At 38.9% G+C, this 12651-nt stretch overlaps 1 protein-coding gene across 1 annotated transcript; it reads right to left on the bottom strand.

The window, feature by feature from the left end:
- Positions 1-2152: 2152 nt before the first annotated feature.
- gpr27 (G protein-coupled receptor 27) lies at positions 2153-7815 on the bottom strand. Its single transcript, XM_058401881.1, has one exon. It carries the CDS (start codon positions 7134-7136, stop codon positions 6012-6014), a length of 1125 nt encoding a protein of 374 aa, XP_058257864.1. The 5' UTR covers positions 7137-7815; the 3' UTR covers positions 2153-6011.
- Between the last annotated feature and the right edge of the window lie 4836 nt (positions 7816-12651).

Genomic DNA, 12651 nt, shown 5'->3' with positions numbered 1-12651 from the left:
TAAGAATAGTCAGTATCATTACTATGCACAATGGTTCCTGCTCTTGCTATAAATATGCCCTATGTGGATTTTCAATTCAAACCACAAATCATATAATCACTTACAGCCAGCTGGTTCTAGTCCAACCCAAAGCAAATTTGTCAATAGCAATGAGTGATCCACTGAATCAAACCAGTCAATACATCACTGAAAGGGCAGTGTAAAGCTGCTTATTAGCAAGACAGCATACTTTATCATTACAAATGAGTGATGTAGCTGTACTGGCATGACAGCAGCTTGACTGATATACTGTATAATAAAAACTGCTTTCTTAGACACAAAGCATGAAAGCTGAATTTGTCGTTCTGCTATTTCATAGATTTCATGGTATAACTGACAATATGTGTTACAATCTAACTCTTAAAGACATGCATACAACCAGTACTGTCATTAACTGATGATTGATTGACTGATTACGTTTTTAATATGTCAGTTAAATGTATATATAGTAAATGTAGTTTATAAATACTGTATTTTTAATTTATTTTAAATATCAGATGCATTGTTGTTATATTTTATTGCTCAGTTTCTCCAAAAGGCCAAAATCTTTGGTTTTGAAATTGAATGCATTTCTGTAAACAGTGTGTGTGTGTGTGTTTGTGTGTGTGTGTGTGTGTGTGTGTGAGCTGAGAGTTTGGGTATTGTAATCTTAAGTAGTTCAGTTTTTCTTGTCTGATCTTGCATATTTACACTGCCCTTTTACCAGATTCCATGCAAATGCTATAATAAGTACCTTTCTGTCTAACATACTTGAAATTTAGTGGGAAATGAAAAATGTATAAATCATTGCTGAAAAGCCTGAAAAGAGTTTTTTCCTTTTCGTAAGGATATGCTTTGTAATACACTAATCCAGTAAAGTCCTTGACAGAGATGAAAATCACTTGAGGAAATGCCAGTGTTGATTCAGTCATTTTCAAAGCTGAGCTGTAGAAGGAGGATGACAGGCAGCATAATGGATCGAGTGGAGTTTCAGTGGCACCTGAAAGGCACATTTGACATATTTTACCAACAACACCTATTTTAACATGATGCAGAGAATAAAAAATCTACAGTCAGTGGACAGCTGAATGCAACATCTTCTTTGTAGCATACACAGTTGCTTTAAACAACATTTGTTTCAATGAAAAAGAGCAATTGGTATTACAAATTATTTCCCTTTTTGCTCGATCAGTCCAGAATGAAATTCACAGAGCATAATGTTAGTTAAAATGTGGTAGTCTAAGGGGGTGGAATACATCATAGGAGCACAAATGAAGCAACACTGAAACCCCCTTCAGCTCCACATTAAGACAAACACATAAGTACAAACTTGACAACATTTTAAATGCACTTCATTGTATCAATTTCTAGATTCATTCATTCACTGATATTCCGTTATATTCAGTAATCACTTTATCCTGGTAAGAGTAATGGTGACTCCAGAGGCATTCTCCACAACACAGGGTACAAAAGTAAAATCATTCATTAATCAAAACAACAACATTATAAGGAGTGGGAGAATTTCCTCAAAGCATCAGGCTCTCTTAATTGTACACATTTTTATTATTAGTTCAGTTTAAATGATATAACATGAGTGTGAATGTGGATTCATGGTGTCCTGAGAAAGACTGGCATCCCATCCAGTATTCATTCCTGCCTTGCACTTAGTGGACAGGAGACACTGTCATGCTATGTTCACAATACAGCATCTCACAGTGACAAAGCATCCAGAGATCATTCATTTTCAGTGAGAGCTGGCAACTTCCAGCGTCATAAGCGACCACTGATGACTAAACTAGTGCCTCTCTTTTATTTCATATGGCATGATGCACGGGGTCATTTTATATACAAACACCAAATCTCCCTCCAGAATGTTGCATTTTAGCAGCAAGAAAAATAAATTGAAAAGCTAGTTGCATCACCCACTGAGAAACATTATTACTATAGCAACCAGTAATAGGAAGACCTACTGCTGACTTCACATTACAGCAATTGGTGATTTGAGACTTGTAAACATAGCTTCACCTTGAACAGGATAAAGGTTTGCTGTATAAAAGAGAATTAATTATAAAAACAACATTATATAGGCCATATTGAACCATCAGTGACAATCCGTTTTATTTGACTTGTAATACAGACAGTGCAAACGTCTCTGGAACAGCAGTCCATATTATTTCTTAACAAAAACATCAATAAAAGCTTGTTCAAGTCCTTATATAAAATATGCTTTAAATAACAGTTGAACAACATGAAGACGGAAGGATGTTGCTTCATTCGCACACTGAAATATTTCTGACGCACCAAGATCCGTTAAAGGATTTGCAAATATATTACATCGAAAAAATAATGAATTAGAAATCAATTATACAGATGTTACAGAAAAATATGTTTTGTTGAGAAACATGTGAATGTGCCTGTTGTACTCAGTTCATCTACAACCCTTGGGGTTCTTTGACTTTGTCACCTGGGACATAGAAAAGTCTTATGCACAATCATACAACAGAGTGTTTCCCTACTCGAGGAGGTTGAAAGTAGAACCCTTTAATAAGCCACAAATACATATCTAGCCTAAGAAGCCTTGAACAAAAAATAAAATGAAACATTCAGCCACATGGGAAACCATTTATGAAGTGAAGTGTGAAAGGTGATCCTGTATTTCCATCTTTTGTGTGATTCCATTATGCCTCTTTATCCTGTATGGATATTATGCATGATTATAAATAATTATTCTGACACATAAAATGACAAGAGCTACGTCCCAAAGTATGTATGTATTAGTGGTTGATTTGAGGTGATGAATTTTTTCTCATACAGCATCAGCAGCTCGTAGCTCCACCCCTCTCCAGGAAGCCTCTTTCCTCTCCTGAGGGCTTCTCCCCTATATTGGTAGCCCCGCCCCTCTTCCGACTACCAGAGGTGTTAATAGGCATAAATTTCTAATTTCAGGCTCCCAATACTCAAAAGTTTCTTGAATGCCTAATGTTTGTACTCTGCATTCCACAAATATAACAAACAGCAATGTAAGGGTAGCCTAAAGAACATTTATTTGAGTCAACAATGTCAAATCAAGTATATATGTAGTAAAACAGTAAACAGAAAGTAAACAAAGTATTCTGTAGGCTGACAGCCTCTCATGTCCAACACTGAGTCGTAAATTAACCGGTTTATTTATGTACCATTAAACTGCACCATCTATGTTCATTTTGGCCGACAGGTCATTTTGGCCGACACTTTACTGTAACTCGATTTACAAAGCTCCTATTTCTCAATTGATAAGCCAGCATGATGGTGTACCTCAGCCATATTTACTTAAAATGGAGGACATCAAATCTGTTTCCTTTAACTAACATATGCCCCCATAGGGGTCAAAGTTAAAAGGGAAAACCTAGGCGTATCCTGTGACCAGCAACAGAAATTATAGTAGCTTCATAGCTTGTGTTATTACCTTTAATTAGTAACCCGGTGTCTTACCTCACTCTCTCAAACCTGGCTCTCTGTTTTTCTACCTCTGCTTGAAATAGTTAGTCTTATTATTTTAAAACTTTCGTCAGTTTCAGACGTAGCCTATTACTGTACCTCACACCGATGCACTGACTGGAGGCAGCTGGGTGCGAACAGAGTGCTCCAGTTATGACATGCACAGTTTTTACGTGCGAGGTCGCTGTGGTAACTGGACTACAATGAGCGTGTCTCAGAGCTTGTTTTCAAGAGGTAGTGTAGGTGAAGTTAGTGTTGCTTTGACGCATTTTGGAACTTATTAAAACTCGATTAAAAGGTTTTATTTTAATGTGGCACGTCAGATCATTACTGGGGCACCAGTAAAATGAGTCATGAATAGGTGCATCAACCAGGTCCTTAAAGTGCACTTTTTCTTGTTGGAATTTTCAGTGTGAACACTATTTATACTACAAAATGGCACAGAGTAGTGCACAAGTATGCGATCTGGGATGCAATTAATAAATTAACAGTATAAATTAGCTATTAGATAAATGGTTGGGTTTATGAGCACAGTGACTAGATGATTGAGTAAGCAGCACTAAAACTACAGTAATGAATAGGTATAAAGATGGTGTCTTGTAAATGTAAGGTGGTCTACTACCTCACAGCTACACCAAACTGCAAAAAGGTTGCTATAACAGACAGCTGTTTATCCGTCCCACCACTGCTCAATCAAAACCATCGCAATGATTAATTAGAGATACAGAAAATCCTTAAATAGAAATGTAATAACATTGTTCTTTTTGCCTTCAGTGTAGTACTTTTACCCTTTTCACCCTTTTTATTTCAAGTTGTACTGAATTCTTCTGCTGAATTCTTGAGTCTGATTGGTCAGAAGGTGATGATTAATTTTCTCTAAAAGCAGCTCTGACAAAAATACTCACCGTAATTCAAAAGACAGGTTTATATTAATGCACTCAATCTAATATGCTTTTGTTTCTATAGCAACAGCTCGTTCACAGGGACTTGTATGGCAGACGATCCTCGTTATTTAAGCCTAATAATAAACGGATTAAAAATGTGTCGTCATTTAACAAAGAGGCTTTCTGTAAGTAGATGTTTTTTTGATTTTACGTTTATGTCTTAGGCATCCCTGCTTTGTAACAAGCTGTGGGGAAGATTTCGGGAAATTGGACACATTCTGGTCTTTTGGAAGATGGTGAGGGAATATGGAGATAGAATACATTAATACATTTATGAACTTAGATTCACAAATGTGTCAGCTAATTCACATTCACAAAGATATATATAAACATATATACACACATATATTTGCAATCCCCACATTCATTCACAAAATAAGGTTTACAATTGCATGAATAAATTTAAATTCCCAATATATGATTCACAAGTGCAAAACACACAATTCATAAATATACAAGTGTGCATAAATTTCTGAATGTTTTTACATTTATGAATTAATTACTGAATCTGCATTTGCAATCTTCAACCAATTAGACGTGAGATTCCAAGCCAACTCCTCGTAATAAGCTGTGCTCAATGCTTTGACACAAGAAGCATAATTTGCATGTCTGATGCAAAGTGTTTCTCAATTACAGGACAGCGTTTGCAAATTCCACACTTTGTCATTAAACACTACTACCTTCATAATGTGTTTAGAATTATAAAGAACAATGAGAGATTCTGTGTTCCTTATGTCTGCTTATCAGCCATCTTGAAACACAATCTTTTCTGGACATAGCATTGAGAAAGGCATATTATAGTTGGCTGGATTGAAATCTCACATCTGATTGGATAAAGAGAACAAAAACACAAATTTGTGAATTGGGGCCTAGTCTCCATATAATGAAACGAAAATCCAAAGTGATATATACACACATATGACTATTTGGAAATGCAGATCCAAAAATGAATTCATAAATGTAAAAACATTCAGAAATGTCCAAACCCGGTTGTGTGTTTATGAATTTTATCAATCATGCATTATGAATTTAAATTCTTTCTGCATTTACAGATCACGTTTCATGAATATGAATTAGGTTATAAACGCTGCTGTTCGAAAACCTTCTTCTGTGAATGTGAATTAGCTTATTCATTTGAGAATCAGATTTCATAAACGTATTCATTTTTAAACTCTTCTACCTCCATGTATTCATAGATCCTTTGAACGTAAGTGACACAAGACACAGGAAATAACTCGTCTCACAAAAGTTACGCAACATTAAACGTAACTATAAACAGTTCACAAATTGCTGTGTTATATGAAGAATAAAACACTGACATATGCTGTTATAGGAAAATAACAGGAAAACATGATGTAAGCAAGGGGTGGTAATGCATCACACCACCTGTTTGTTGATTAATTTCCTATAATGGCCCATGCTGTAATGATTTACTCCATGTTTAATCGAATTCTGTCATTTATAATGTCAGAAAATCTGTTTTTTGTCAGATCAGTTCATTACAGCTCAGTTTTGGTCTTATGAAGTATCTTTCAATAGAAGGAAAATATAAGTGTAGACCAGACACTTTCTTTAGATCACACAATATGGCTCCATGGGCGTTTGTGTAGGAGTAGTCAAGCAGCAAGGGAAGCAGGCTCGGCATCGTGTCCTGAGCTCCTTGTTGAAAACAAAGCAAATAAGCGGATTGGCTGCTGCCTGAGCGAAAGTGAGCCACACTGCAGCACTCACGTATGCCCGTGGCATGCCACTATCCTTCACCAACACTTGCGCATAGCACAACACAATATACGGTGCCCAGAGCAGCAGGAAAGCCAGCGTTATCATGTAGTACATTTTCCCAATACGCTTTTCCATCTTGAACTCATCCAGGACAAGCAGCCTTCTGTTGGCACTGTGTGCTACCTGCCTGATGCCCACTAGAGTGGGAGGTGTCGGGCCACGTCCAAATCCAGCGATCCAGTTAGCAGCTGCTTGACCTGTGGCTCCAGGCCCATGAAAAGTCCAGTTGTGGCTGACAGCTGGGATTAACTGGGCTGGCTTCATCTTGCGGTGGTCATAGACGAAGCAGAGCATCTTGACATACACTGCATGTGTGGCTCCCACTACTACAGCCAACATCAGAGTGAATCCTAGTGTGTCGTTGGCCCTCGCGTAGCGCTGCTCAAACATGCACTGTTCCTCCTCATGCATGAATCTGTACATGTTCATGTCAAACACAGGTGGCAGGGCCATGGCTGCTGCCAAAATCCACGAAACACCAATGACGGCAGCGCATGTCCACGGTGTCACACGCTTGGCATAGAAGCGGTGGTGTGCGATGGCCATATAGCGTGTGACACTCACACCGAACAACATGAAGGCGGCATGGAAGCAGAACAGAGCAGATAGAAAAGCCACAGCTTTGCAGCTCATTCCTCCGTAAGCCCACGTCGAGCCACGTGCCACAGACGCCATCATGAATGGGAAGCACGATGCCGAGCGTGCTATGTCACCCAAACACAGATCGACCAGAAAATAATATGGTGCTTTGTGAACAGAACGATCCTTCATCACCAACAGTGAAATTAGCATGTTTCCCAACAAACTGACCCCTGCAATGAGACCGAGAGAGGCCAGTTTCACAGCAGAGGCAGTGATGGCATAGTCCTGAAGCGAGGGCTTGTTGCTTTCGCCGGGATCGCTCGCGTTGGCCATCTGCGCATGCGCACTGTCCACAGAGACGCCCCGACTCCGTAATCCAGCATCAAGTAAACTCCGTGCGTTAAAAAAATGCTAGTGGAGATTTTTGAGTCAACACATGAGAACCTGGGTTAGGGTAGCTCAACCTTGTCATTTCATCTGTAATGTGAAATCGTCCTCTTCCTAAATGCAGTATTCACAGCAGTCAAGTAATCCGTCACTGAATCTAGTCGCTATGATTCCAATCTCCGCATTAAATATTCTCCTCTCTTTCACATACATCTCTCTTTTCCTCGCTGGAATCCCCGTAGAAGAAATGTCGTTTTTTCCCCCTAGGCCGTTTCACTCTTAGCTCATATCCCTGATCCTTGTCTTCATTTCACACCGTGTCTTCATGCGTTTCAGCATCCAGCACGGTGGCCGAGGTTCGAGCAGAAGCCGACAGCGAAGAAGCTTCCGTGTTTATTTCCGTCGTGCGGGAAAAACCTGGGGAGACCCTCCGCTTACAACAGAGCACAACCTCCCTTCGGCTTCATCAGCAGCTGGCCAGATGTTTCGCGGCAGATCTGGTAATCAGAGGAGCTGCTCCGTATGGTAACATCATGTTGGTCCGTATAAACACCAGAAAGACTCGGTGTTCCGGAGAATTTCGCTTTCAGACTGAAGTAAAAACGCGTCTTCTGCTTCAGTCCAACGCGCGTGCACCGAGCATTTAAAGACACAGTGAGCAGAGACAGATACACACACACGCGCGCGCACTCGCTCATAATGATCATCTGGTTATAGATTAATACACACTGGTTCATTAAACACTGGTATATTTTGTTCCAAATGCTAATCACGAGTTTATAACTTTTACACTGCCCGAGAGACATATGCATATAATTCATAATGATGATTATGATAATTATAAGGTTAGCCAGCATTCCTTCTATATACACCAATCAGATATAACATTATGACCACCTGCCTAATATTGTGTTGATCCCCCTTTTGCTTCCAAAACGGCCCTGACACGTCAAGGCATAGACTCCAGTAGATCCCTGAAGGCGAACCAGCAGTAACTTCTTCAGCAGTTTGAGCAACAGTAGCTCGTCTGTTGGATCGGATCACACGGGCCAGCCTTCACTCCCCACGTGCATCAATGAGCCTTGGCCGCCCATGACCCTGTCGCTGGTTCACCACTGTTCCTTCCTTGGACCACTTTTGATAGATACTGACCACTGCAGACCGGGAACATCCCACAAGAGCCGCAGTTTTGGAGATGCTCTGATCCAGTCGTCTAGCCATCACAATTTTGCCCTTGTCAAACTCACTCAAATCCTTACACTTGCCCATTTTTCCTGCTTCTAACACATCAACTTCGAGGACAAAATGTTCACTTGCTGCCTAATATATCCCACCCACTAACAGGTGCTATGATGAGATAATCAGTGTTATTCACTTCACCCCTCAGTGCTCATAATGTTATGCCTGATCGGTGTAAATATTGTCAAGGTGGGAATTCCACATGTCCTGAGTAACATTAGTCCTTCATGAGGTCTAATGTTCATGATGTTTGCACTGTGCAGGTTCAAGCAGTAGCTTAATAGCCAACTTACGGAAGTAGAGAACATTTGCAAAGATTCCTCATCCTGACTACTTTTAAAGTTTTCACTGCTATTGCAAATCCTGTCATATCATTCCTTAAGTGTGGATTAAATAATAAAAAATAAATATGGAAGCCCAGACATCCACCACCCTCCAAAAGCCTTCACCATGGCTCCTATTCTAAAGCAGCCAAATCTAGCCAACAATAATTACTGAAAGTTAGTGAGGTGAAATATGTATTCAAACACTTTTGTTTTTGTTATTTAACATTTCTAGTGCATTTTTCCACTTTTCTAAAACTTAAATATCTGTTGTTCCTGCTGCTTTCAGGTCATCCTGCAACTCTTTTTAAGTGATTGCCACTGGCTTCTCTCTTACCTTCCTTTTATTAGTCTGAAAGCACATTGTGAAATCTTGCATTGGTGCACATTAGTTGTTGTTACATAAACTTTCCATCACCATATTATCTAACAAATTGTAGTGACAGGAAAGTTTAAGACAGGGGTCTCCAACCTTTTTTCCTCTGAGAGCTACTTTGACAAAATGAAGGTGGCCAAGAGCTACTGGTGATATATTATTAGTAACATTTATTAACATAGTTTATTGCCATAACCCAAACCAGATGAATAAAGCTATTTATGTGTTAATTATTTAAAAAAAAACTTATTTATTAAAAGTTATTATTGTCAGATTTAGTGCATTCACATGGATTTTGATATTTAGCAGCAAAAGTCCCAATCCATGATCGCTTCAGCAAAAGTGAAAAAGACTGAAAAAAACCACCTTTGATATTGAAGGCAATATAAATTTTAAAAACAGAGACCTGACATTGTATTGGACTTTATGTGATTAAATAATAGTACTTTTTATGGCATTCATATTCATGTGCAATGGGAAATATTTTACTAGGAAACACCACCTGCACTAATAAGAAACATCTATACCATACTCTTCCTGCATCTTCATGCAGCAGAATAGATTAATTCACTGGTTTTGCTTTGGCAGCATCAAAGCTTTATTCCTAATGCTGTCGAATCCCCAGAGATTCCAAGTTAAAAGGATCTGCCATGTGTTTTCTTTATCCTTTATCCAAACTACTTTAATTTGTGCTTATAGGTTTAAGTTGCTTCCATGTATCATCTTGCTGCTGGCTGTGTATTCAGTGAGCGACGTGTTTCCAACTGCCCTCCTAGCCTTCTTCTATAGTGAAAGGCACAGTTTCTCTGTGGATGATCACAGATGAGCATTAGCTGGAAAGGAAATGGTGCAAGCACTGGCAGAGCTTCCTACTACATGAACTCAAAATGTCAGTAACATGCCTTAATTTTGAAATCCACAGACAATAAATTAGTATGCATGAACACAGTTTGATACAATGGCTGATAGTGGCTGAATGCTAGCCAACTAGCCAACTAATGAATGCTAGTTCAGGTGCCAATTCCAAATACAGTAATAAGTCATAATAGCTACATTTCTGTTGTAAAAGTTTAACACTGCCGATAACAATAATGTTTTATGAATACTGAAAATTCTGACATACTGAGAATTTCCACACATTTACAGCATTTGGGGGACACCCTCCTCCAGAGCGACTTGCTCAGGGACCCAGCAGTGGCAGACCTGGGATTCAAACTCACAACAATCTGCGCAGCAGACCAACACCTTAACCACTAAGCTACCGCATATTCCATCTGTACCTATTCTCAGGATGCACCCCTAGCTGGGATATTATCCATCAAATTTCTTAGGCTCTCCAAGATGCCAGTCAAGTCAAGATGCTTTATATCATTTTGATCATATATAGCTGATACAGTACACAGTGAAAGGAAATAATGTTCCTCCAGGACCCTGGTGTTAGATACAACACAGGACTATATAAGACAACACAGAACTAAGGGCTAAAGAGTCAAAAATTAACCTATTGATATAAAGTGTATGGTATGCAAACAATGCAAGACACAAGATACAAAAAAGATTAACACAATGCTCTCCAAACTCTGTTTTTCCAAATACTGACCATCATCTTGAATCAAGCTGAACTATGCAGGTCCTTAGTGTTTATAGGGAACAACCCCTGGTGTATGTTCAATCCAAGCTCTTTTTACATTTAGACAAGTCTGAAACACCACCTCTTTCTAGTCTCTCAAGGACCATTGTCCCACCTTGCCATTTTTCTTATTACACTTGCTCTGCTCTCAAGGCTCAACTAACATACAAGTAATCTGCTTTCTTACATTTACATGTATTCTTTCATAGACACCTTTATCTAAACTGCTTTACAGTCTCAGAAGTGCTTCATAATCATACAAATTTGGTGTTTGAAACACTTTGTATGGGAGAATTTAAGAAGGTTGAAAACAGGTCATGCAGCTGGATAGGTTTCGTGGCAGGTAGAGACAGAACTGGCATGAGTGAGTTGCAGTTGTCCAATCTCAAAATGAGGGGTTGAACAAGCACCTGAATAGCCCGTGTGGATAGAAATAGAGAAATCCTTCCGATGTTTTAAAGACAAAATTGGCATAATTAGCAATGCGAGAGAAGAAAGACAGTTGATTGTCCATTGTTACCCTAAGGTAAAAACTGTCCAGGATGCATCACCTGGGATGAACAGCAGTTCATCTGATGAGCTGCCATCCATGACAGGTCTGCAGGACATCCCCTTCCATCTTGACCTAAAGCATTTGATACAGCTACACTGTTTCAACATGTTAGTTTGGCATTTCAGCATTGTGCCAGACAGATGGCTGCAATAGTTTTCTTAAGTTTAGTGAAAAATAGAGAAATTTGTATCTGTGAGATTGACTTCCCAGTACTAACCTCAGACAAGCAAATAGGTTGAGATCAGTAATTAAGGAATTGATTGTTTTCTTTGTTCCTTTTGAAGCAACTAAAAGATCTCACATGATTGAAATCACCTTCATTCCCATAAATAATCTGGATCTGTGTGAAGTTTTACTCCAGCATTGTGTCTGTGATGATTTCAAACTTTTTTTCTCTGCCTGCTAAGCCTTGTTGCCTTGTCTTGTTTACAGATTGCTTTACTAGTAGCTTTCAGACAGTGGACCCACCTGGACCCAGTGGCACACCTATATTTGCCCAGTTGGACATTCATTCATGCTTGGAATGCTCAAGTCAAGATATATTACCCGAAGAGAAACTTAAGATGGTTCATTGGATGCTAGCTCAAAGTGATAAGCACAGTGCTATTAATTAAGATGTAAAATGTCGAGTTATATCATTAGTGCAAGTATGTTGATTTTTACCATTGCCAGGAAACGACATTACAGCTTTGAGTCATGTCTGACTGAGCTAGCTTTCTGACATTGGCTAATTCATCATGTAAATCAAAGTAATAAGGTATAATTAGCAAATCCAGTGAATGTACAAACTGATAATATACTGGTAAACAGCAGTCAACAATAACATTCAACCATATTTATCTCCATAATTTTTATCTAGTTCTGAAACCTGCAGTAAATTAACGATATAAATAAGTGTGCTCTTTTATGGTCTACTAGTTCTCTTGGTGGAGTAGATTTTAAAAAGGAGTCAATGGCCACCACAGAGATTTGATAGTTATTGATTGATAGTTAATTATATAAGTACAAAGAGCTATCTTAGAATTTTCCAACACATGCATATTCGTGAGGCTAGACTGTTATTTCTACACTGTCAATCATCTCATAAACCACACCCTTTTAATTATCATCAAGTAACTCATGGTCATTGTAAGGACAATACTGGGACTGGGGGGTATCAAGGTCAACAGAACTTGCAATAAGGACAAGAAATTCTGAAATAGTGGAATCTATTGTACTATTGTACAAAATCGCAGAAGATCTGAAGTCTGTGTATATATCAAACCAGCATGTCTGGCCCTAACATCCATGCCATGTTTAAAATAACTGGGATCACATTTTCCCCATTCAGATGGTTGATG

Source organism: Hemibagrus wyckioides, linkage group LG11, assembly GCF_019097595.1.
Source record: "Hemibagrus wyckioides isolate EC202008001 linkage group LG11, SWU_Hwy_1.0, whole genome shotgun sequence".
Lineage (NCBI taxonomy): Eukaryota > Metazoa > Chordata > Actinopteri > Siluriformes > Bagridae > Hemibagrus > Hemibagrus wyckioides.
The sequence above is the reverse complement of the archived record's forward strand: the minus strand, read 5'-3'. Positions and strand labels throughout refer to the sequence as shown.